General features: G+C 52.3%; 3 protein-coding genes across 3 annotated transcripts; 2 read left to right on the forward strand and 1 right to left on the reverse strand.

Annotated features, from left to right (window-relative positions):
• The first annotated feature begins 7656 nt into the window (after nt 1–7656).
• HER10_EVM0011036 (uncharacterized protein) lies at nt 7657–10230 on the forward strand. The gene is made up of 4 exons (XM_035480478.1): nt 7657–7951; nt 8009–8096; nt 8160–8498; nt 8550–10230. The coding sequence occupies exons 1-4, from the start codon at nt 7787–7789 to the stop codon at nt 9125–9127; spliced, it is 1170 nt and encodes a 389-aa protein (XP_035328487.1). The 5' UTR covers nt 7657–7786; the 3' UTR covers nt 9128–10230.
• An 840-nt stretch (nt 10231–11070) lies between these two features.
• HER10_EVM0010317 (uncharacterized protein) lies at nt 11071–12158 on the reverse strand. The gene is made up of 3 exons (XM_035479781.1): nt 11871–12158; nt 11683–11750; nt 11071–11602 (listed from the first exon to the last, which is right to left on the reverse strand). The coding sequence occupies exons 1-3, from the start codon at nt 11877–11879 to the stop codon at nt 11248–11250; spliced, it is 432 nt and encodes a 143-aa protein (XP_035328422.1). The 5' UTR covers nt 11880–12158; the 3' UTR covers nt 11071–11247.
• A 5114-nt stretch (nt 12159–17272) lies between these two features.
• Nucleotides 17273–22054, forward strand: HER10_EVM0004805 (C2H2 finger domain-containing protein). Its single transcript, XM_035474437.1, has one exon. It carries the CDS (start codon nt 18223–18225, stop codon nt 21643–21645), a length of 3423 nt encoding a protein of 1140 aa, XP_035327930.1. The 5' UTR covers nt 17273–18222; the 3' UTR covers nt 21646–22054.
• Nucleotides 22055–24047: the final 1993 nt, after the last annotated feature.

Below are 24047 nucleotides of genomic sequence, written 5' to 3' on the forward strand. Positions count from 1 at the left end.
TGCGAGAGCCTCCACCAAAATGGCGAGGAGAGCCGGATCAGACCAGCCTTTTTGCGCATATCTCAGCATGTAGGCTAACTAGGTTACAAAGGTGTATGTCACAATCGAATCTGATATAAATCTCGTGAGCCATCAGAATATTCGATACAATTGCGCAACTGAGCCACATGGAAATGATTAGCGTGAGCCTCAGAGGAAATCATCAAAAACGGACACTCATCTCGAGATCTGTATCTATCATTCCATCGGGATATTACTAAAGAGCTGTCCAGTATGATACGGTAGCAGAAACTGTTGTTTGGTACGCCGGCGAGGGTTGATATTCATCAGACTCTAGAATCGGTCCCAATGTCGTAGGCGCAAGCAAACCGGATGATGCGCTTGATTCGGCGATGCCAACTGCCATGATAGCCTGAAGGTGTCAAAGCAGGTAAGAAAATGTTGGGGCTGAACATGTCATGCGATTTCTGAAATTTGAAGGTACTTGACAGTTCATGCCTTCCTGTTTCGTGTGTGTGGCCGGTCTCTCTGCTGGCGCCTGCCCTTGAAGGGTTCGGAACCGTGTAAACCTTCACTTCCCGTCTTTCGGGGAGACTATCCGAAGGAGGAGCAGCAGGAGGCCTTTAGCGAACCCGAACCGCCGTTACTTCCATTTGATGTGCCTTCCGTTTGATCCCAAGTTCCCAACACGTTGGCGTGGGCAGATATCCTACACATGTGGCGATATCTTGCCTTCCGTTACGATCCTTCCAGGAGAAGAAGAAGAGGAGAAGGAAACGGTACTGCTTTTGGCCAACGGTGGCTCCTCATAATTTTGGTACTCTTGTTGTCTTATCCAAGCTTGTCAAAGATTCCTCGCTGCTTCCCTACTTACTTGGGGTTCATCTTCTGCTCAAACTTAGAGCTCGCCATCTTCTTCCACTGTCATAGCACCCCCTCTTCTAGTCATCTAAAATCGCCTTCGTCAACCACACCGCCTACAGGAGTTGACGAACTACACTACGAGAACAAAGTGAGGATGGAAATGCCTTGAAGAGCATACTCGGCTACGTTCGAGGCGCGTCTAACCAGATCGTCGACCGCTCATCAACACAGACGTCAAATTCCTGATCGGTCTGGCCTCATCATACATTCAGGCAGTACCTGTATGCTCCTATCGGCACCACGCCTCGAGTTCTAGATTCTACGTGCGGAAAGGTTGCTCTGACCTCGGAACCGGCATTGACGAGTCTAAAGCAAGCGTCCCAAGGACCTCGCATAGCCTGGTGTTAGTGGCGACCTCTGACCTCGGAACCGGCATTGACGAGTCTAAAGCAAGCGTCCCAAGGACCTCGCATAGCCTGGTGTTAGTGGCGACCTCACATCTGAAGCAGTTTACAAGTGCTCAGCTCTGGATGCGCCATGACTGATGTAAGGCGCCGACCCTTCGAATCTCTCACCTATAGACTTCTGAAGCATAGCATCCGGATTTGACTTTGATATACAGTCGGATAAAGCTGCGATCCGACAGTCACCAAACCATGACTCAACCAGCAGGACAACTGGGAGCCCGGCTGACCTTCCTCGCCTTTACAGCCTCACGGCCACAAGCGGATTACAGGCTGATTTCCAGTCGCGATCGACCGTGTCTTAATTGCCACCAACGAGTCCGGAGTGGTCAACAACGGACATGAGAAGGGCAAGGATGAGAGAAGATCAAACTCTTGACTGACGTCGACGCACGCCACGCAGACCTGCCTAGGTCTTGTAGCAGAACCTCCGGAACACTGCGAGTATTTGTGCCGAGCCAGGGTTTGCGGAAGCCAGAGTATGGTGGCGGATTCCCTGCATCAAGGAAAGAGGTCATCCGAAGGCCTAGAGATTGGCAAGTGGGTGAAGCGAACCCACAGGTCCACTGCCGAATATCGCGAGGAGCCTCGGGATCTACAACAGGAAACTCGGAGTTGAAGGTGTCTGACACGGCAGGGATCCATCCATACGGTTGTCTCGCTGAATTCTTTAGATCTGGACGAGCAAAAAATGGTGTCGCCATCCTAGTCGCGTTGTCCAGCACCGGTCCCTGTCGCGAGATCGACGGCAGTGTCGCCAGTCTGGCTTCAACTGAAGTGCGCCAGATCACGGCGATCCCTTTGTGGCATATACGCCGTCCCGGATGGCCGGAGGGTCGATCATCTTTTGCGCAAATCTGGAGTTGAGGAGCGAGGTGGGAGCGGACCATACACCACCACAATACGGTCCTTTTCCCCATATAGGATCATGTTAGCTAGCGGCTCAGCTCGTCTACGCTAGAACCGAAAGAGCAGCCACTCTTCGAGCTCAGGAATGCCTTGTGCGGGAAAGGCACGACCATGTGTCCTGGGATGGGTTGCCTAAGCCCTGTCGGTTGGCTGGGGCCGGCGATCTCTCCAAGACAATGATACCTCAAACTGTGGCCCAGGTTCTCAGCGATCTCTCCAAGACAATGATACCTCAAACTGTGGCCCAGGTTCTCAGCCTGGCACGTGCCTGGCAAGCTGGCAATGCTCATATCGTATGGCACAATGAGACCGAACCCCAGACTGCTTGGTAGACGCGACCAAGAGCGTCACAATCCACGAGGTTCTGCACCAAGCAAGGCAACCAGTTGTGGCCTCGAGGACAGCAGAAGGAGTATTTGGACGCGAGGGAAACCGTGACAGCTATGGGTCTACTCTAGTCTCTACAGCACAATACTCGTGGCTTCGGAAGCAGGCCGAGGCAGAAGACGCATAATAATCGTGAACTGTGACACGCATGATCACTCCCTATTGATCCATCCCGGAATTGGATAGATCGGAGACCTTCCTTGACAGAGGGGTGGAGCTTGTTGGGGAAGAAGAAAATCGCAACATAACGGGCCGAGCTTTTTTCTGTCCCTTTGCTGTTCGGGGTGCCAGGGGACTCGGTTGTCTGATGTCTGTCAGTTCCGAAGACGTTGGGATGATTCAGATCAGGTTTGATCGGCAAGGTTTTCAAGGGACGATGCTCCGAGACTTGCGGCGACAGGGCCAACAACGACAACTAAGGAAATGCGGGGTGCAGCGGAACACCATAGCAAAATTCGGGAAGACCATCGTCAAGTGCGGCTGCTTCTTTTTTGATGGCATATCCTGGCTGCGCATCATGCCAGATCGAGTCCTGCAAGTGAAGGTGGAAGCGGACACAGAACCTTTGGGCAATATGCTCTTTGATCATCGCCCATCGTCAGCTCTAGTTCGTCCCAACTCTCAGACGAAGTCACATCTCCCGAGAAGTCACCTCGTTGGCGGATCATTCAATAACCCAAGGCTGATTTTTCTGGCCTGTCAAGCGGCACGTCAGGATTAATGTTGACTGGCGGCCTACTCACGGGCGCTTCGCTGTCGTCGCTGTCGCGACACCTCGAATCGCGTAGTTATTGTCATGACAATCTTCCGAGTTGGGCCTGCATGAGATTACTCGACTTAGTCGGGTCGTCTTTTCTGGCCCACTGTCCCGGACTTGAGAGGCGTCTCCTCATGCCCGCCGAGAAGCCAGTCTTACGGTGGTGGCAGCGGTACTGGTAGTGGCCGTCGGTCGAGGCTCTGCTTTGCCGCACCGCCCTACATGCAGCAACGCAGCGTCGCTTGATCGGATGATGCCGCCCGCAATTGAGAGTTGAGGCATGGAATGGTTCAGGCACTTCCCATGCAGCTGGAACATCTCGGCAGCTGTGTCGCCGCGGGCCGCTAGCCCTGCAACCTTTTCGAATGCTGCAGAGGTGACAAAGTCAAAGCATGCATGAAGAGCAAAAGCGAGATGAAAGGGTCGTTCAATCCATCAAAGATGAGCGCGACGCATTGCCATATGCGCCTTTCTGGGTCTAATGGTCCAGACCACTGGTTTCCATTGCGCTTGGCGACTTGCCCCTGAATCACAACGGGCACTCTACGGATACCTTACGTATAACGAATTCTTTGGGATTTTCTTGGGATTTCTGACAACGGCAACGGAAGGTCACGGGCCTAGCTCCTGGAGACGACGCATGGGCCACGAACGTGGTGAGGTTGCAACCCGCCATCGGTAACCCATCTTTCCTCAACTAGGCACAGCCTGTCTAGCATTGTAGATGACAAGACAATACTGAGTCACATATAGCCTCTACCGAGTGGCGGAAGCGCCCGAACCTAGAGGTCCTTCAGTGCCTGCAGACAGTATGGCCAGAAATTGTAGATCGCCCAGAGAATCGCACTTGTTCAACTTCCTGCGTCACGGGCCTGGTATCTTCGGCGGAGTCTCCGCAGCGTCAACGCAGCGAGAGACTAGGGTATGGAAGCACTGTTGTAAGTTGTAGCCAGATAGGCATTCGCATTACCTACCAGGTGATACGTCCGGCACCTGTCTGGACGCAATAAGCTTTCTTGTAGACTTCAAGGTGGAGGAGTTCGCGAACAACAACGGCTGATAGCAACGGTTAAAGATAATCTTTGACGCAATGGCGCGAGCAGGGAAGTAGCGGGACAAGCTCCCACATCTTTCGTCCCAAGTCTAGCAGTGCTTGGACGTTGCTTTCACCAGGATCCGCAAAACTGACAGGCTCAAACAGGGGTACAAGCGGATACGGTAGAATGACTCTGATGAGGCATTCGTTCGGAAAAACTGGAGAGTCAAGACCATAAGTCTCTTATCACCTATGGCGAGACGGGTACGGAGTATAGTGGTCAACATTCCAGGTTGGCAGCAAAACCAGTAGGATAGTTCGCCATGTCTCTTAGCAGTTCACTTTCGATTGAGGTATGTCCTCGCCAGAAGCCGATGCTCACCATTTTTCAGCCCTCGGAAGGACCTGACCGCGTGCTTCCTGTGCCTGGTTTTCGGCAAAAGATTCGAGAATGGCATCTGGGCTTCTGTCTTGTCATCTGCAGTTACATACCCCTCCAACACACCCTGGCTGCCTAGGCTTTTCATATCCACACTCCCACACTTCCTAGATCCCCGTTCGTGATGGGGCAGGGGTTGGAGGAAAGGGCCGCTTGGAGGCAACTCGACGGCGAGTGGCCCCCGGTCAGTTCAAGCACCCTCCAAGAGCTCGCAAGATGAGCATGGGATATGAGATGGGGTGAGATGAAGTGTGACGACAACCAGCCAATCGACAGCTGCGCTGCCTTAGATGAGACGCCGGGTACCCAGCGCTTGCTACTCAATATCCTTTGTAGGGTCACCGTCTGGCTCGGGAGTCTGCTCAGTGCGCATCACGGACGAGGGATCGTGCCAGGGAGTGTCGAGGGAAGATCACAAGCAGAGCATCTGCTGATTCTAGGGCCTCCAGACTACCCGGCGCTTATCAAGTCCGAATAACGACCTAGGTACACGATCAATGGTATAGGGTCGTCACAGAAAGGTAAGGGAAGAAGGACAAAGACTATTCTGGGCAAGCGCTTTTCGAGAAGCAGTTTCAGGATACCTTTTTCAGAATCCCAAAGCCAATTTGCTCTTCTTGACTTTCCATTTTCGCCTAGACTCTGGGGTCATTAGAACGGCTTGATGACTTTTGGCTCTGGCTGTATTCTCTAATTTCCTCAACTTCTTGCTAACTGCATGCCGTCCCGCCGCACCTCCTTGTTCCTCTCCCCTTGTCATTATTGAATCACTTCTCTATGTCTAGAGTCTGGTTCAACCTCTCTGGCTGAGACCTCATTCACAATTCTCTTTCCATCCTCACACGGCAGACGCAAGCAGAGGGCCGAGCATCATCATTCGATGTCAGAGTGGACCGAAGCAGGAGGGGACCAGAACCAGGTTTTCAGGGTCTTCCGCATTTGACCAGCTTTGCATCCCTACAAGACTGGACTCTTTTGAAAATTCTCACACCGGCCTCCTCCAATGACCGAAGGATTCCAGCGAGCCCCTCGCCACTGAGATCGCTACAGCAGTCCTTTTCTATAAACCCGCCACATCTACCATCTCAGCTCCACACCTAAGCAACCCAGCCCTCGAGTCTTTGCAACTCATCTCACTCTCTCGACGACTGCTCCGAAAGTCTCAAGGGCTCAAAGTCGTGGCCCGACGTCTTCGTCTCAGCCTCGAAGAGACTGCCCTACGATCAGACGAGTCTTAAGAGGCGGTAAACAGACGGGCGAATAGGAAGCATCCTATCTGCTGTCTGAGACAAGCTACCTGGCCCCCACGTACAGTTGTCACCAAACGTCCATCAATCATCTAAAGCGTTCCTCTTAGCGCGTACATTCAACTAATAAGCCGAGAATCTCATCTGGTGGCGCTGGAACGGTACAGCCATCTGCCGCGGTCCATTCGCATTCGAACACAACGTTCTAGCTGCGTGGTCCTCCTTGGGCACTCCTTGAATGCAGCCACACGTCAAGCAAGGCATGTAAACATCAAAGTTCTTTCCCCTTTTGTGTATTCACTTGGAGACTGGTTCCCTGATGCTCCACAAGCTACTTGGGTTCTATCCATTTGCTCCTCAATCGTCTTGTCCGTTGGTGCCTTGCATCTACCTTCTGACCGACTACCATAGTGAACCAAGAACCCTGTTTACACTCGCGAGCCCCCGAAGGAACTCAAAATTGGGATATCAAGGTTGAGGAAATTACACAGCCAAGGCTGGGTTTCTTATACTCGAGAGGCATTTGCTGTCTAGAATTGCAAGCCTATTGATGGTTTTCTCTTTGACGACCATCTCCAAAGATCAGGTACACACCATCAATGCCCCCCATTCCCATGTAACGGCGCGACTCCAAAAAACTTGACCTGGATGCCCAAGACCAAAAGCATGTTGTTGACACCCTTGTTGCCGTTGTAGTCCTGGAGGTTTCCCAGAGAAGCAAGGAAGGAAGTCGCTATCGTTCAGCAGCCTGTAACTGGCAAGGTACGTGCCTTTCTTTTCTTTTCTTTTCTCGGATGTTTTCGTCATCTCTCCCTCGTGCGTTCTTTCCTCCTTCGTGGTTGGCCTTTACATCATGCAAAACCATACTTAGGGTTGAATCTTGTCTGACCACGTCTTGGTCTCATTCTCAGGCTCGATACCTTCGTCTTTCTGTCTCCACGTCACACCTCCCAAGCATCACCATTAACCGACTCGACCCAATATACCCTCGATATAAACTTCCACAGCCGCATGACACGCATTCCACCGCAGAGAATTCGAGTACACGCTGTCTGCAGTTGCTGTCATTAGACTCCCCCTTCCTACCCAACTTGGGTGGTAATCATCAGCCCACGGAACCGGGAAAAACTTGGGGAGCCGACCCAATTTTGACGGCAGCCCATTCAGAAAGCTTTCCGACTTTGGTACACCATCCTGGCCGTTACCGCACTCGCAGCTTAGCTGGACCACTCAAATCATCTCGATTGGTCCGTCCCTGACATCGCTTTGTGCCGTGTCCGCATCGGTCATAACCGCGCTCTACCCGTACCGCACCCAACGCGACATCAACAGCAAATCTTAGCCCGTCATTTGGGTAGTCCCCTCGTTAACGCCTCGAAGAAGTGTCTGTTGACAAACGTCAAGAACGCACTGCATCTTCGTTGATTGCTTCTCCGAAGCCTCTATTCCGGACCAACATCAGCAGGCCTCGGCCAACGTTACGCCCGGATTCTAAAGTTGTATCGCCAGTCTAAAGGGGACAACACCTCGAAACGCCTTTCGCATCTCCATCGTGTGACGCTTCGACATCAACAGGTTTATCAAGGGTATAGCAGTATAGGTCTCCGACCTTTATATGGACTAACCTTTCCGAAAAGGATTCGACTTTGCAGCGTCACCGACTTTGGAGTGCAGGGTTCCATCATGTCTTACCCATATCCTTCGCACTTTCTTCCCCTCGGTTCCGACATGGAGGTTCCCAATTCTGGCTTCGCGCCTAGCTACGACGCACCAGGCTCAGGCCAAGCATCGATGGACCAGGGGACCCGCGAGCCAACAGACCAGGAGCGTAGAGATTCCATCTTACAGGCGAGTCGTCGAAAATCGAAACGCTCCATGAACAAGCCTAATGTCAGACTGCGGCAGGCCAACATCTCTGATTCAAGTCAGTCTGGACAAGCTGGGGATAAGAAGAGGAACAAGCTGGGCTATCACCGGACCTCGGTAGCTTGTGGTAGGTGTTGTGCCCGTCCTCTCGCGTCTCTTTTGAATTTGTACTGACGGCAGCAACGTCAAGGACATTGCCGCAGGCGGAAAATTCGGTGCATAATGTCAGAGGTACAAGGTGATGGCCGATGTAGGAACTGCATCAGGTTGAAGAAGGACTGTAGCTTCTTTCCTGTAGACCAGGCGCCGTCTCAAATGACTGAAGCAAAGCCCAAAGCGCAACCTAGACCTGCCGGAGGATCTAACACCGCTTCCGCATCGTCTTCTCCCGTTGTACTTCCTGGACAAGCCCCAGAAGGATCCCAACACTATCAGCACCATCAAGGAGGAGTTCTGCCCTCGCCACAAAACGTACTACCGACAACTATCCAGACTTCTGCAGCCGGAAATCTTGGTCAGGACCCCACAGGCTAGTTGCCACACATCCCGGGGACATGTCAAATAGCTAACAAGCGAACAGTGCCTGTATCGAGCACTACAACGTCTTCTCAGCCCTACGATTTTGCGAATCCCCAAATCACGAACTGGGCATCACCAGATATTAGTTCCAACTATGCAACAAAGTCAGGTGACTTGAGAGAAACGAAGAAGCCTTACGCTGAACAGTCCCCGATTACTCCGTCTCCGTCTTTCTCGCCGTATACGTCTCAAGCCCCACCGTCGGCCAGCTGGAGCAATGCAGACATCAATGCTCAAAACAATATGGGTTACTCGTCATTCACAATAGGGAACCCTATGGCATACCCAAGAGGCACACAGATACCTACACAATACCCCACGATGTCACAGCAGGGCCGGCAATTCCCCAGAAGGTCTTCGACGGTGATGACGACTGACATGTACACGAACCCGATTGCGACAAGTTTCCCAACTATGGACCCGCACACTGTTTCCATGTCTGCAGGTGCCAACCCGCCTTCAGGTTACGGTACTTGGCCACAGCAACAGCAGCAGCAGCAACAGCCCCCCTACGGCTATCCTAGGCCATCCGAGGGATACGACACTTGGACGGCTTATGACAACAGTAGCGGGAGGTAGGCACTTCCTAGCCACAATCGTGCTACATCATCAACGGAAAACCCTGGGAAACCCGGTTCCAGACATCCTTCTTCTGCTTCAAACTCTACCGAAGTTGGCATACCGCATAAAGGAGACGCGACGGACCCCATGGCCGAGAAAAGAGAGAAGAACGAGGAAAACAGAACACCCTAAGCAAACAAGAGGCTAAGTAGAAAAGATAGGAAAGTAGTTCAATTTCATGTGAAACCGGAAAAGATATGCCAAACGGTAGCCTTAACCGCCCTGGAACGAAGTCGTGTCTCGGATGCAGCAGTTGTCGAATTGGAGCGGCGCAAAGTACTCGAAAACAGGGGCGAATACCAGAACGAGAAACGACAGAAAGAAATCAATGGGGGTTTGGGGGATTTCAAAAGCAATAGCAACCATATGCCCCATTTTCAAGCGAGGAGCAAGGGACACTGCCATGCCGATGACGGCTCTGCAACGCCGGGATCGCACGAAACGTGTTGCTGGCAGACGTCAGATTTAAGTGCAAGCACATCGCGGAAGGAATGTTGCGGGGCCCCGAGCGCAAGGCGCATGGCCGATGCCGAGCAAGCGGGGAGGGGGAGGTGCCTACTTATACCTAGGCGGAATACGAGGTCACTTTTTGTCTCGGGAACGCACCGTGAGACGGGAGGTTCGGGCCGGGCGCGGTGATCCGCAGCGCCGTACAGTCGGACGAAGAGTCTTTCCTTTTCTTTTCGTGTTTATATTGGAAGCGAGCATTGAGGAGCTATGGGAAGTACAGAAGCAATGGCAAGTGGATGAGAAAGGACTCGAAAACAAAAAGGGGAGGGATCGCATTCGTCGGGTCTGGAGACGCACGCACATTCTATACCACCGGCGTCATCATGACGCTTACCTGTTGCTCGCCTTTAGTTGCTTCCTCTTTTGTTTCCTCTTCTTCACTTCAACAAATCTCCTTCGATTCATAGTTCAACATTCTTATCATACAGCCGTTTTGGTTTCTTTGCCCTTCTTTTCTCTCGAGCGCGCCCTTTGTCAGTACATAGAATCCCTGGCCTCTGAGAACTTGGGAATGGCGAATACTCCAATCCAGATTTTGGTATTGAGCCCATTTATTCTTCTCTGGTCCTCTTGAATTTGCTTCTAGATCTATCAAGCTCTTTTCTTGTCTTTGTGAAATCAAGCTCACAACCCTGTTAGGCTCTTACAGTGAGGGGTCGTGCTGAGGGTTGCTGTTACCTGTTTGCCCGTCTACCCTGAGAGGCAGTTCATGGTTTCGTATTTGGTGATAAACCCCCAATGCCTAGTCGATGGGGAGACGGCCTTGAATTCGGTAACGTCGAGACTCAGCGGGAACTACATTGAAGTCACTCAGGTATCCATGCCCGCGAGTCCCAACGCATGATGCATGATGGGTCAGGGAGAAATGTCCAGCTTACTGGAATGAACGAGTAACTTTAGGTTTGAAGATGGATAGAAATACTCTCACTGGACGAGATTAGTTTCGTACGGAGACAGAAACCAAGGCTCAGACATTTTTCTCAGTGATGTATACCCCTTTATCTTGCTTCAAATCAAGATTCCGTAACTGAAAAACCCCTTTCAACCCCCTTCCCCTAGTGACGTTGTAGATGGAGATCCTGTCTCCCTGACAAAATTACAGGCTGCCTGAGGCGTACTAGTGTATAACTATTGAGACTAGACCTCTCCAAGGACTTTATGTTCTGATCACCATTCCTGGTGTCCATTGGTAGTGACAATACGTTTGGCATTGCTGATACCCGTTACCTACATCTGTGTTGCGATTCTTGACCATCGGTCATTTGGCATGGCGCCGAGTTTCTGATATCTAGGCTGGGAGTATGTGCCAGAGGACAGAGAGGTCACGGAAAGCCCTGGCCTTGTCTTTGGTCTGCTCTGGAGAACCTTGATGAGTCAATTATTGGTTACGTCTGGAATCTGAGATTCGGGGTCCATGATTTGATGAGAGAATAAATCACCGCGGCCTCGTACATTTTATAGACAGAAGAGACGCCAGCAGCCGTAATCGCCAAAACTCCATCCTCCATCACCAAAAAACCGCATAAAACCAGATCGGCCTACTCCCCCTTCCTCCTTCACCTCTCACATCACTGCACAAGCTGCCACGTCAGCACCAAAAGCGTAACATACGCAGCAAGACTCAAGACGGTAAGCATCGCGACGCTATTCCCGCTCGTGCGGAACTTGCGCACCACGCCGCCGCTCGCGACGCCGCTGCCCTCGTCTACCTTGGGACTCGTGAAGAACTGGCGGTTCCCCTCGTGGCGGCGGAAGATGGCGACGAGCATGACGGCGGCGCCGTAGACGGCGAACAGGGCGCCGATGGCGTAGAACTCCGAGGTGAAGATTTTGAGGATGATGAGGGCGAAGGAGAATTGGGAGAGGGCTGTGCGCATGTAGGCGCCTTCGAAGGTTCGTTGGGCGGCGCGGATCTCGACGAGTCTTTTGGGGCGGGGAGAGGGAAGGGTTAATACTGTCAATGATGGGAGAGGTTTTTGAGAGAAACAGAGGTTGAGACTCACTCCTCGGCGGTTAGGATCACGGATCTGGCGCGGTGGAGGCGCAGGTGAAGGTGGTCTTGGGGGTTTGGCTGTGAGGATGAGAAAAAAGGCGATGGTGAGCTGGGGGTGGTTCATCACGAAAAATCGGGGACTGTAGACCTCGATGTGGCATTGCAGAAGATGCTCTCTTTCGAGATGGAAATACGAACCTGGAACATTGTGATGATAAAATGTTTGAGAGGCTCTTTTACTGCGTCGCTGGTCCCCAAGCAGTCCGGGTCAAGATATCTACGAGGTTGCAGTCTCGTTGAGCCGTGTTGGATTGCGACTGGATAGTATCCCTATCTATGCGGCGTCTTCACTGGAAGAAATGAAGCGAATTGGAAGGCTGCAGGAGCCGAACAGTCAAGTTAACGAATGGCGAAATTCAGGGCTGAAATGGCTCTATCGCCATAGAGATACAGAGTAAGGTAGATGGATCCAGAGCTGAGGTGTAGTGCTTTAGAGTTTCTGGGCAGGTGATCTCCACCCTGGCTCTTGGTGGTGGTGGTTGTCGACGTCGCCGAGGTGGATCAGGTGCCGTGATTAGATAAGCCCGCCGAGTCGTCCCCGAGGATGCGTTCACCGTACCTTCTTACACTTAGAATCCTTTCTTCCGCCAACGCAGAATGGCTGGCTAGGTACTTTGATATATGCACCCAAGCTCTGTTGCTAATATTACTTGGTTGTATGCCATATTTTGTATAGCCCTTACGTCGAGATCTTGAGAGTTGTTCGGGCCTAGGAGACTTCATAAAAGTCTGGTTTAAGCCTAGGTCGTTATCCGTTGGGATTATGATCCATGCGTCTTGGTGTCCATTCATGGTTCCAGGTCGCCGAAAGTTTTCCATACTCGGCACCATGTCGAACCGACGCACTCGCTGCGTCTATTTCGCGATAGAACATGCCTCGTAGATGGGCATTAATCTAATTAACCGCCAAGAGATCGCGTTTACTGAAGGCGCTCGTTAATGGAGACTTGCCCACCATTCGCGGATCAGGCGGAAGATGGGGACTTCACTCGAGGCACACTCCAAGAGTACGGTTAAATATACATATCAAGGTCTGCGGGAGCATCATTATTAGCCGCAGATAAGACACGGAGACCAACAAGCGAGCATGAAAACGCCGGTATTTCAATGCAAAGCGTGAGGCGTCGCCGATATGGACGGACGAGTCGGGGATGTTTGTGGCGCCGCGCAACCCTGATGCCGCGGGTTTGGAGCGGCGACCGGCGGAGTGCACCGCCAGGCCAGCGGTCAAGCTCAAAAACACAGCGCTTCTGCTTCGCCCAGGATCCCCAACTCGACTGAAATATCCGAGTTCCATCACGGCGGCTGCGGCTGTGCATAATGGTGCTAGGCCCCACTAGCCAATGTCGCTTTCCCCAGTACTTGATACCCTGTGCAGAGCGGATAATGGGGGTTATTCGGTTTTTAGACTCTTGAATGCGAGAGCGATATGGCGACCGAGCTGAAAGCGTTTCTGCTGCCATATTGACGAGCGATCCTTAAGCAGAAACAATTGTCGATATTCGCGACACTCTGTTTAGGGGCTGATGCCTATCTGTAGCATCTGCCACAAGGGCATGCATTCGTACGTTACCGCAGCTTTTCAGCGAGAAGCACATGCCGTCGGATGACATCAAGCGTCTGCAAGCCGGTAGGTCTGACGAGCGCTTTTCAAGGGTTTGGTATGTGGTCGGTATGAGGTGTTAGGCGGACAGCATCGGCGATAGAATGTGAGAGGGACCATGCGGAGCTAGGGCCGGAAGTGGAAATCTGCCTTCTCGGTGAACACAGGCTGACCCAAGGGTTATCGATGGTCGATGACCGAATGTCGTGTCGAGGTCGAGATGACACTAATCTTGTGGCATTATCAAGCCCAGGGACAAGAATCCAGCCACCCATCTACTAAGGTACTGTGAGGTGCAGCGACGGACGCTGAGGGTAAGAGCAGAGAGTGTGACCTAAGCGGAGGGACAGAAGTAAGCCACAGTAGCTTGCATCTGTGCGACAAGATGTGGTGGGCTGCCAGATGGCAGACATGAGGTGGGATGGATGTAGGTAGGTATTGGATCCATGCTCATACTGCGGCGCAAGTGTAAGACGGGGAGTGGGTGACGGGATGAGTGTGTGAGGTGAGGTCCGAGGTGACTCTGAGTCTGAGGTCGAGGACGGTCGGCCGGGTGTTCCAGTTGCAAAGTTGCAGTGGAGAGGTAAAACTGCCCTGCGGGCTGGGGCTGAGAGAAATGCGCCCAACGACAGCAAAGAAGAACGCCTCGCGCAAATGGAAGAATTAAGTCAAACCCCCCACTTCCCGGCACCCCCCTGTTTCTGGCACCCACAAAAACGCGAAAATCCACCACAACGCAATGCCCACCCCCAACCTCCTTTTATCACAACATTTTCAATTCGAGTCCAAATGGGCTCATTTTTTGCACATACCTTCTTCTATATCTAATGCCTCAATATACCGAAGATCAGCTTCGTCAGGCTCTCGAGGACATCTCAAACGGCAAGAGTCAAAAGAGAGCCTCATTGGAGTATGGGATACCACGATCAACCCTCCAACTACGTCTCCAAGGTGGTCAGACTAGGAAAGTGGCTTTTGCTGACTGGCAGAGGCTGTCTCTGACCAGGAGAGTAAGCTGGCACAATGGGTTCGCATTCAGGCTTCGCTGGGCCTCGCACCAACGCACCAACAGGTGAAGGAATTCGCAGAGCGAGTTCTGGCTGCTGCTGGGGATACCAAACCATTAGGAAAGGCTGGATCTATGCCTTCGTGAGAAGGAACCCTATCATTAAGGTTCAGAGAAGTCGTTCCATCGATTCTAGACGCGTTAATGGGGCATCTACTGAGGTCATTAGGAACTGGTTTAAGTTCCTTGCTATCCCTGAGATCAAGGACATCAAACCAGCCAACAGATATAATATGGATGAGACTGGCATCCTCGAGGGTCAGGGAGCTAATGGGTTAGTGCTGGGCATGGCTGAGACGACGTCTGTTCGCAAGAAACAACCTGGGTCGAGGGCATGGGTCTCTATCATTGAGTGTATCTCAGCCTTGGGTAGGGCACTTCGTCCTCTTATCATTTTCAAGGAAGACGGTCCAACAACAGTGGTTTCCATTACATCTGGTTCCATACGATGGGTGGGAGTTTACAGCAACAGATAATGGCTGGACTACAGACTTAACTGCCATTGAATGGTTAGAGAAGGTGTTTATCCCACAGACTATGCCCGAGGCTGAGGGCGAGGCTCGACTGTTGATTGTGGATGGGCATGGGAGTCATACGACGACAGACTTCATGTGGAATTGCTATATTAACAATATCCATTTACTGTTCTTACCACCACACTCCTCTCATGTCCTCCAGCCACTTGACCAGTCTGTCTTCAGCCCTGTTAAGTCAGCCTATCGGAAGGAGCTCGGTTACTTGTCTCAATGGAACGACTCTACCATTATAGGTAAAGGAACTTCCTGGACTGTTACCAGAAGGCTCGACTTGCTGGTCTATCAGTCTCGAACATCAGAAGTGGTTGGAAGTGGACTGGTCTACACCCTGTAGCGATGGTTAAGCCCCTGATGAACCCTATGGTATTACCTGAGCCTTCTGCTAAGCCCACCACACCAAACCAACCAGTCGGGGCAAAAAGCGATGCCATAATGGTCAACAAACTACCCCTGTTGAGCCATGGGATTCTGCTTCCTCTGCAGTGGTCTGGTCGACACCCAGGAAGCTGGCAGAGCTCAGCGGTCAACTGCACTTATACACCCAACTCGACAATGATACCAGCACTCAACGGCTGCTGTTCAGGAAGGTGAAAAAGGCTTCACAGAGCAGGCCTGGCAACTGGCAGCTGCCCAGCAGCTGCTGGCTCACCTGAGGGCTCAAGTTACCAACGCTGCAGTTAGGAAGAGGAAGACTGTTCAGATCGATCCCAACACGAAGTTTGCGAACATCAGGATATCCATCGGGCTCAAATCGAAGCGGGTGAAAAGGAGGTTATTACGGCTGAATCCAGCGACTCTGAATGCCCTAGTGAGGCTGGCAGTTGTATTGTGGTTGAGGATCAATAGTTAATAGTAATGAGGAGGTTGGGTTGTGATCCCATCGTTTTTGTGGGTGCCAGAAACAGGGGGGTGCCAGGAAGTGGGGGGTTTGACTTAAGACGATACTTTGATTTGCCGTGTGAGTGGGTGGTAGTCTCAGGTCCCTTGCCATCTGGTTCGCTCCTGGTTCGCTCCCGGCCCCCATTCCGCCCTACGAGCGAGTGCGCCTGTGGAGAGGTACTTCGAACATGTACTGAGGCTAAGGGATATGTACCGCAGTATTGAGCTATCAACCACTCAGAGACGTGAACGTTCCTTCCATTTCTCGGAGTCTTCCAAATGCCCCACATGACGGAGCGGGGCAGCGTTGCTGCATGAGCCATGAGGAAGTCGCAGTCGACATGAATATGAACGGAAAGGAAGCATGGAGCATGGAGCAAGACCATTACTAAGGCAAGGCATTCTGAGAATATCTGCTCCGAACCTGGAAGGTTCTTGCATGAAGATATGGCAAGATAGCGATATATCACGACTCCTCCAAGTTGGGTCAGCACGTCAGGTACCTGATCTGACAATATCGCGATTCTCGACCGCACAAACCGAGTCTCGGGATCAAGAAGGCATGGTTCCTCCAGATTTCGGCCGAACACTTGGGAACCAAATCTGAACCAACGATGCGAACAGACGGGCAGCAATTCCGCATGCCATCTCTACCTTGTTGTTGTCCGTACCCAGCCACTAGGTAGTCCGTCCTCTACTCTCCGTCCCCGTAGCCATAGGACATGACAGTATCAGTAAAGAACCTAGGTGACAAGAGGGCAGCGTTGTGGCGCATTCCCGCTTCGGTGGGCTGCGCAAGTGGCCGGCATGCTACCGCTAAGGTACCGCCCACACGCTTCCCATTTCACTGAGACAATGGAACCTGAATGTCGAGGGCGGACCGGACGGGACAGCTGAACCTGGATGAGAGATGGGAGAGTGAGAGACACCAGGCAGACTGCCCAAGTCTAATTCAATGGGTGTGTGGGTTAGCGGGCAGTGGGAAAAGCTACCTCAAGGTACCGAAACTCCCATGCTCTCGCAGTGTCACTTCTCCCTGAGCCTCTCTCTCTCGCTTTCCATTCTTGCTCGTATTGAAAATTATCCAAGGTACCTCATCCCAAGGTACAGATAGCATAGAGAAAATAGGTACTCTATCTTTACCCAAGAAAAAAAAAAGGTACCGTACTTTTTAGCCCTTCCCATCTTGAGCTTCAATTGACCCTGAGGCGCACCTTCGTACTGTCGCCATGCACCACCACCACCACCTGCAAATGTCCGCCTAATTGCCTTATTAACTAAGGTAGGTAGGTCAGGTACCTGGCTTCTAATTGGTTTCCGCCCCTCCTCGAGATTGAATTCCGTCCTGTCTCGCGCTTGTCTTGTCACAATCGCATCCCCACCCCCAACCGTCTCTTACTTCTCCAAGGTTAGCCCGCTGGGTACTCGTACCTTACGCCTTTCCAACCATCCCTCCCCTCGTCATCCCAAGATCATCTCTCCCTCTCCCTCTCTCTCACAAGTCTCACCAACTCTTTTCTCCCCTTCTCCCCTCCTCTGCCTCCCGTCTGGCTCGCGACTCTGCCACATTCGACCCATGCGCCGTTCCTAGGCTCTCTTCCGCCTCGTTCTACTGTCTCTGCATGATCTCATCGAGTCTTGTACACCCCCTCGCATACCCCTGATTCCCAGGCTTCTTTACACAAGACCGCGGATACTCTAACGCATATCCCGCTTCGCACCCCCCCGTTCTTCCGCCGTTCGACTGTCACTCTTTCCATCTTGGCCATACTTCTCTGCCACCGACCTCAACTCAGCCTCACCGCGAAACGCCGCAAACAACTCTTTTGCTTTCGAAATCACCTCAGTACCTTGATGCTCGCATACCTGGACAAGTTTGATCTATTTCTTGTTGCTTGACCCAGTTGTTCCCCACGGCGCCTGTACGAATACACAATCAGCGAAAAGCATAAGCGCTGGACGAGAGAAACGACCAACACATCTAGGCCGCGCAAACGCCGCCGCCCTCCACGACCACATCTTCTTCTTGTGGCTATTCCTCTTGCTCGCTGGCGACTGCTTTCCTCCTCCACATTCAACTACTCTGGGGTATCGCATCGTCTTGTCAATACAGTCTCGTGCCTTTTGCACCAATCCACAAACTGGTGCAAGACTGCTTCCTGGAGCCCTGTTGCGACTGTCGCCTAACCCCACCTTCAGCCTGCTCAGTTGATCGCTTCCAATCCAACCAACTCAAACAAGTCGGAACATGACAGCGCTTGTCTTCTAACAACTCTCAAAGAGTAGTCTCGTCCTCGGCTTTGGCTCCGTTTGCCTGATTTACCGTACCTTTACATCAAGCCGACCTATATATCACGATTAGCCTCTCCTACAATCTCCCCCATACACTCGCGTCGTGTCGTGGCAATGGCTTCGACATACGCCGTACCTCCCGCGGCCTTGCACGATGGACAAGCTAGCGATGCCCACAACCCCTCCCCACCAAGCAGTGGTCAACGGCGACTGACTGCCACTTCATTTGACCCGAATCATCTCTCGCCTTCGTCTCAGTTGCAGAGCAGCTCCGTCTCACCCAACTATAACGATACTCCGGCAGAGTCCATCTCTAACTACAGCCAATATCATTCGAGCGACTTCAGCGATATGGATGATGGACTGGACCCTTTCTTTGGCGTCGACTTTAGCAATACTGAAGCGGGTACGCCCTCTTTCCTTGACCCGGAGCACAGAACCGACAGCTTCGGCCAGGCCACAATTTCTCAGGCGAGAAGCAAAAACCTGGACGCTAATACCTATCCATTCACCCCTGAGCAGACGGCATCACTGCACACGACTTCACCGCGCAGCGATATGAGAACGATTGCCAAGTCTGTGCCTGAGCGACTCCCTCTATCCATCTCACCTCAGGAGCTACAAAGGCCATTCCAGCCTCCTCAGATTTCCACTTTCGCCGCACAGTCCACATCTCAGTTGACACCAGATCTCAGTGGTAGTGGTCGTTCCAGTGAGGACAGCGCAGTGCCGTCTCCTCCCATGATGGCTGCTCAGAGTCCTCGAGTGACTGTCTCCATGTGGGGAAAAGATGCTACCGAACCGGTGCAGTCAATTGAGCGCACATTCACACCAGATGACGAGAACTCGACCACAGCACATGCCGGGCTCAGCTCCGCTGGTGACTTGATCTCGTCCCAAGGACCAGTCGCCGATACGACAACCCCACGACGCTCATCGTTCAGCCGCCATGGTTTAGATCCGACGAATAGGCCCTCTACTGAAGTTGCCAGCGTAAATGACATTATGACTCGCCGTGAGATCGAGGAAAAGAACCAGGAAGTTGATCAATGGCTGTCTCGTAGCTTGAACAACGACCCAGCTGCAGCCTCTTCTCAGCCAGAGACCAGATTGCATGCTAGCCCTGATGCCATGGCTGGGGAAGACGGCATCCATCTTGGCAACCAGACTGAAAACCGCCATCAACCTGGACAAACTTATTTCACAGCTCGCGGCGGCGAGATGACGGCTACGGACTTCCATATCATGAACTCGAACCGTGTCTGGGGGGACTCGCCCGTTGTACACCCTATTAGTGGCCCAGACACAGACCGATACCAGCCGGAATCTTCACAAGCTGCAATTGCTCGTTTCAACAGAATGTGTATGGATAACGAATCCATCATTTCCAAAGCGGCTACTTGGGGCACACGAAGACGCAGTCTGCCTAGCGTTATCGACATGGACACCGAGAACGTCACCAGTGGGAACCTATTGAAGAAGCTTTCCATCAGCAGAGGCGAGGGAGGTCGTAGGCCAAGCATCCTCAAGGATTTGCGCGGCCTCGTCCGTCGGCCGAGTGCCAGCCATTTGCTCAAGCGGTCTAGGAGCACCAATGGCGAAAACATTCCCAAGTCGGAGGCTCCGCCCCCTATGGAGAAGCGTGAGAGTTTGCCTCATCTTCTACCCACTGCACGAACTGGCAGCTGGGGGTCCAAGAAGACACCTACGCCTAGTATCAACACCGCCCTCGTCACCATGGGAAGCAGTGTGGCTTCAATTGGCACAACACACGCACGAAACGGTTCAATTGGCGGCACGCCCATCACATCACCAAAGAGTCCATTTGGCAGTCTACAAGTCAAAAACACACTTCGTCGGCCAAGGAGCAAGTCGGATCTACCAAAAGCTAGCGGAAACGAAACACACTCAAACCTTGTTGGCATGTGGAGGAAATCAGGCGGCCCGCCTGTGGCTGTCCTTGCCAAGAGTAACTCGACAAATGTTGACCTGGATGAGGATGATGACGACGAGGATGACCTTTACGAGGATGGTGACATGAATGCCGAATCCAGCAAGTTGATCCAGGATGTCTCGCCAAACTTCGCAGGCTTCCAAACGCATGTTCTCCGCCTGAATCCGGATCTGGCAACCAACAATAACTATCTCGTTGATCGCATCGCCCATCAGCAGGTTGTTCGCTACAAGAGCCTACTCAATGCCAAGGTGAAGCATCTTGGAATTGGCCAGGCCTGCACGTGCGGATCGTTCTGTTTGGCTCGTGGTGGTCGGCCAGTCCTGCTCGACCAGAAGGGCGATTCACGAGACATTGACCCTCTGTCTACGGGCGCTGACTCTGGGGACGGAGACTCAACCCCTGTGGAGGGTGCTATTACCAAGGATAGCTTCCCCCAGGACATACCTATGCCGCCTACGCAATCCCTCCCGGCGGAGTTCGAATGCCAGCTCTGCTTCACGCTGAAGAAGCCCAAGAAGCCCTCTGACTGGACGAAGCATGTGCACGAGGATGTACAGCCTTTCACTTGCACTTGGGACAGATGCCGTGACCCCAAGATCTTCAAGCGTAAAGCCGACTGGGTACGCCATGAGAATGAGGGCCATCGGCATCTAGAGTGGTGGACATGCGACGTTGAGGACTGTCGGCACACATGCTACCGCCGGGACAATTTCTTGCAGCATCTCGTGCGCGAGCACAAGTTTGTCGAACCGAAGAACAAGACTAAAGCCGCCATCAAACGGGCTGGTGCCATCGATCCCACGTGGCACAAGGTAGAACAGTGCCGTCATGAAACAACGAAGAGGCCACAGGAGGAGCCTTGCCGTTTCTGTGGCAAGCAGTTTCCTACGTGGAAGAAGTTGACAGTCCATTTGGCAAAGCATATGGAGCATCTCAGTCTACCTATCCTACATCTGGTCGCTGCCAAGGAGCTGGAGCCAGACACCATTATCAGTCCGGTGCAAGACCCCCCGCCCAGAGCTCCTTTCAATGCGCCAACTCCCCTGGACGAGTCAGTCGTCAAGAGTGAACCCTCTATTCACAACTATGGGAACCAGTCGTCGTATCAACCTCACGCCATGATGGCGAACAACAATGGTTTATACCAGAACATGAACAACCTTGGGTTCTCCGGGGTCGCGGGTAACTCGCAGTTCCCAGACTACATGTACTCTTCCCAGTATCCGAACACTAGTCAGCCGATGGCTCAGAACTTGATGAGCATGCAGCCTGTCAACCGAGCAACCCAGGGATTCAACCACCAATACCAGAACACAAACAACGTGGCCATGCCTGCCGCATCATATATGGGAGCCCAGCAACAATACATGTCGTTGGCACAAGAAACTGAGCCCTTTCCCGCACTCGACCACAACGCCCTTGGACTACACCAGCCTGGGCAGATGGGTGTGGGCATGGCCTATGATGGACTCATAGGACAGAGCAACATCGAGGAGAACCAGTACAATTCTCAGGGGTCTATCTCACCGTATTCACACTCTCCCCTCCAAGGTGGTCAAGGGTTCTACCCACCACAATAGATCATGCAGTATCTGTGTGCCTCAACCGAGGCCATGAAATATTCGCTTCAATCTTCTCGCGTATTTAGATACCCTTTTTCATAGCAATTTAGTCCGGTTATTTCTTCATCTGTATGGAATGCGAACGCCGGACCCGGCTCTCGCTTGACGATGTATCGATGTTACGGCCTATACCAGTGTCAGAGCAAGCATGGTGGCGCTCAGGATGGAGGATCAGTAAGAAATCTAGACGGTCAACGGAGTCACGGAATATTCTAAGCTGAATAATGCCATGCACTGTGGTAGCTAGGGATGCCACGCAAGAGAAAGAGTGCAAGTGTCGAGTACCAAGTTGACGGGAGCGAGTGTTCTTTATATATCTGGACAATGTATGTTTTACATCGTATTCTCAGACCTGAATGAGATCTGCTCAATAGTAAAGTATCATCAATCATGAAAGAAGGCCATATACCTCCAATGCGAACGCTTACTACGTAGATAGAGAAGAGTCTGATATGCGTACCCAATATCATCTTAACCCACTCAATAGCGCGCGTGAACACGGACGCGACATACCCTTTCAGTGTGCCAAGTTCCAACCTAGCTTTTTTGGTCCCCACCAGAGAAGCATTTTTAGCATCCTGGGTCCAGTCAAATGTTCCAGAGATTTCCAATGAGCGGTACGCGAGCGATACGGAGTGGCCACAGTCAAAAAATATCTACGGAGTACGGGTGCTCTGGACTCCCGTGGGATCAGCGTGCTCATGTCTTGCCGGGTCGAACGGTCGAAACCCCCCGCGGAGCTTACCTATCCGACTTGATCGAGGAACAAGCCTTTCCAAGTCTCTGGGATGTTGAAGCCCTCCCTGCCCCCCCCCCCCCTAAATTACCAACATTGTGCTCTTGCGTCTGTACGGACACGCTGTAGTGTTCGGAGGTTCCACAGTTTCCAAGGCAAATGCGTCGCAGTCTCGGGGGGCACACTTACGGGGGGTTTTGACTTGGATGGAGAAGGGAGGTCATTGGTGACACCGTGCCTGTACGCAGCATACGGTATCCTAAGTAAGGACGAGGGAAGACCCGCTTCATACGAGGCGCAATAGCGGTAATACGTACCCCGGGCCGCGGGCCGGGAAGGAGGGAACGGGCGACCGCGGAGTCACGGTTGCGATTTTTTGTGTATGGATAGTCAGTGTACGCATACCGAGTACTGTGGGTGGTATATGATGGTTGGGGTGGTGTAAAGCCGGAGCGGAATGGACGGGTGAAGTCTGGTTGGTGAGTGGAATATGAACATATCTTTTCTTTTCACAGTTTATGCTCTCGATTGAGGGGGGGATAAATCACGAAAAGTTTCCTTGGTCTCGACGGGCTCCGACCGGGACCTGGGACGGACGGAGGTTATTCTGGATCTGGTGCCTGATTGTCGGGGTACGGGATACCCTTTGATATTTTATTACCGTTTGGCATAAGGCGCGGGTACATACCAATGATACCATACAAGAGAGTAAAAAAGCAGGGAAAAGGGCAGCCGGGCCGGGTAGCTGGGAAATACTGGTGACGGTCTTGCTTGCTTTTATTAATCTATTTCCATCACGGTATTCTGGGTTGTGGTTGGTTGGGGGCCGCTCGGAAGAGGGGGGATTCGAGATGTGAGGGTGAGCCTGTGTCCAAGCCGTGGGAGGAAGGGCCGTGTTGTTGGTGTCTATACTGTATATTCTTCTTACTCTGGGAGTTGGAGTCGGAACTTGGGAGAGGTTGGATATGGGAGCGGAATGAAGCGTAAAGACGAAGACAAATAACCCAAAACGTGCTGTTTGGACTTGGGTTTCGAGAAGCCAAGGGTGCCTCTCGTTGAAGAGAGAAGACCTGCCAGATGCATCAACTACATTGCTCGTCTCTCGGGGGCGCGATTCTAGAGTGAGAGCAATGATGGGTTTTCCAGGATTTGGATCTTATCGCTCGAGTGTCTACGAGCATCCATCCATCTGTAATCTGTATGGACAGGAGGCTATAGCTGAGAGGTACTATTGTGGCTCATCGTCATCACCGCCGATCGTGTGGAAGGCAAGAAAGATACCGCGGGTATGGTACGGGGTCCAAGAGCGAGGAGCTGTTTATGAGGAGGGGGCGGGTTCTCTACGGGATAGTGAGAATGTTTGAACATCCGTACGTGTGGGTGGCAGTGAGAACGCAAGCGAGGGATAATGCTTGACAATGACGACGGAGAGAAGTGTCGGGGTCCGGGGAAGCCGTCCTGGAGGCCTACCTACGTTTCTTTCGAAGAGAACCAGTCTAGTGGGAGGATAGAAGGCGCTTGAAGCCCGAGACATGGATGGGTATTCCGGGGCGTTGGGAAGTTTGGGAAGACATCACGGTAGTTGAAGCCAGAGTTTGGGGATGTTGGCGATGAAGTCACTTTT

This window comes from Colletotrichum scovillei (assembly GCF_011075155.1).
Source record: "Colletotrichum scovillei strain TJNH1 chromosome Unknown Contig00010, whole genome shotgun sequence".
Taxonomy (NCBI): Eukaryota; Fungi; Ascomycota; class Sordariomycetes; order Glomerellales; family Glomerellaceae; genus Colletotrichum; species Colletotrichum scovillei.

Coding starts and splice junctions, on each gene's coding strand:
- HER10_EVM0010317 (XM_035479781.1), bottom strand. Junction 11,603..11,682: donor GTGATCCTAACCGCCGAGGA/GTGAGTCTCAAC, acceptor CCGCCCCAAAAG/ACTCGTCGAGATCCGCGCCG.
- HER10_EVM0011036 (XM_035480478.1), top strand. CDS start 7,787: ATGTCTTACCCATATCCTTCGCACTTTCTTCCCCTCGGTTCCGACATG. Junction 7,952..8,008: donor GTAGAGATTCCATCTTACAG/GCGAGTCGTCGA, acceptor AGACTGCGGCAG/GCCAACATCTCTGATTCAAG. Junction 8,499..8,549: donor TCTTGGTCAGGACCCCACAG/GCTAGTTGCCAC, acceptor ACAAGCGAACAG/TGCCTGTATCGAGCACTACA.
- HER10_EVM0004805 (XM_035474437.1), top strand. CDS start 18,223: ATGGCTTCGACATACGCCGTACCTCCCGCGGCCTTGCACGATGGACAA.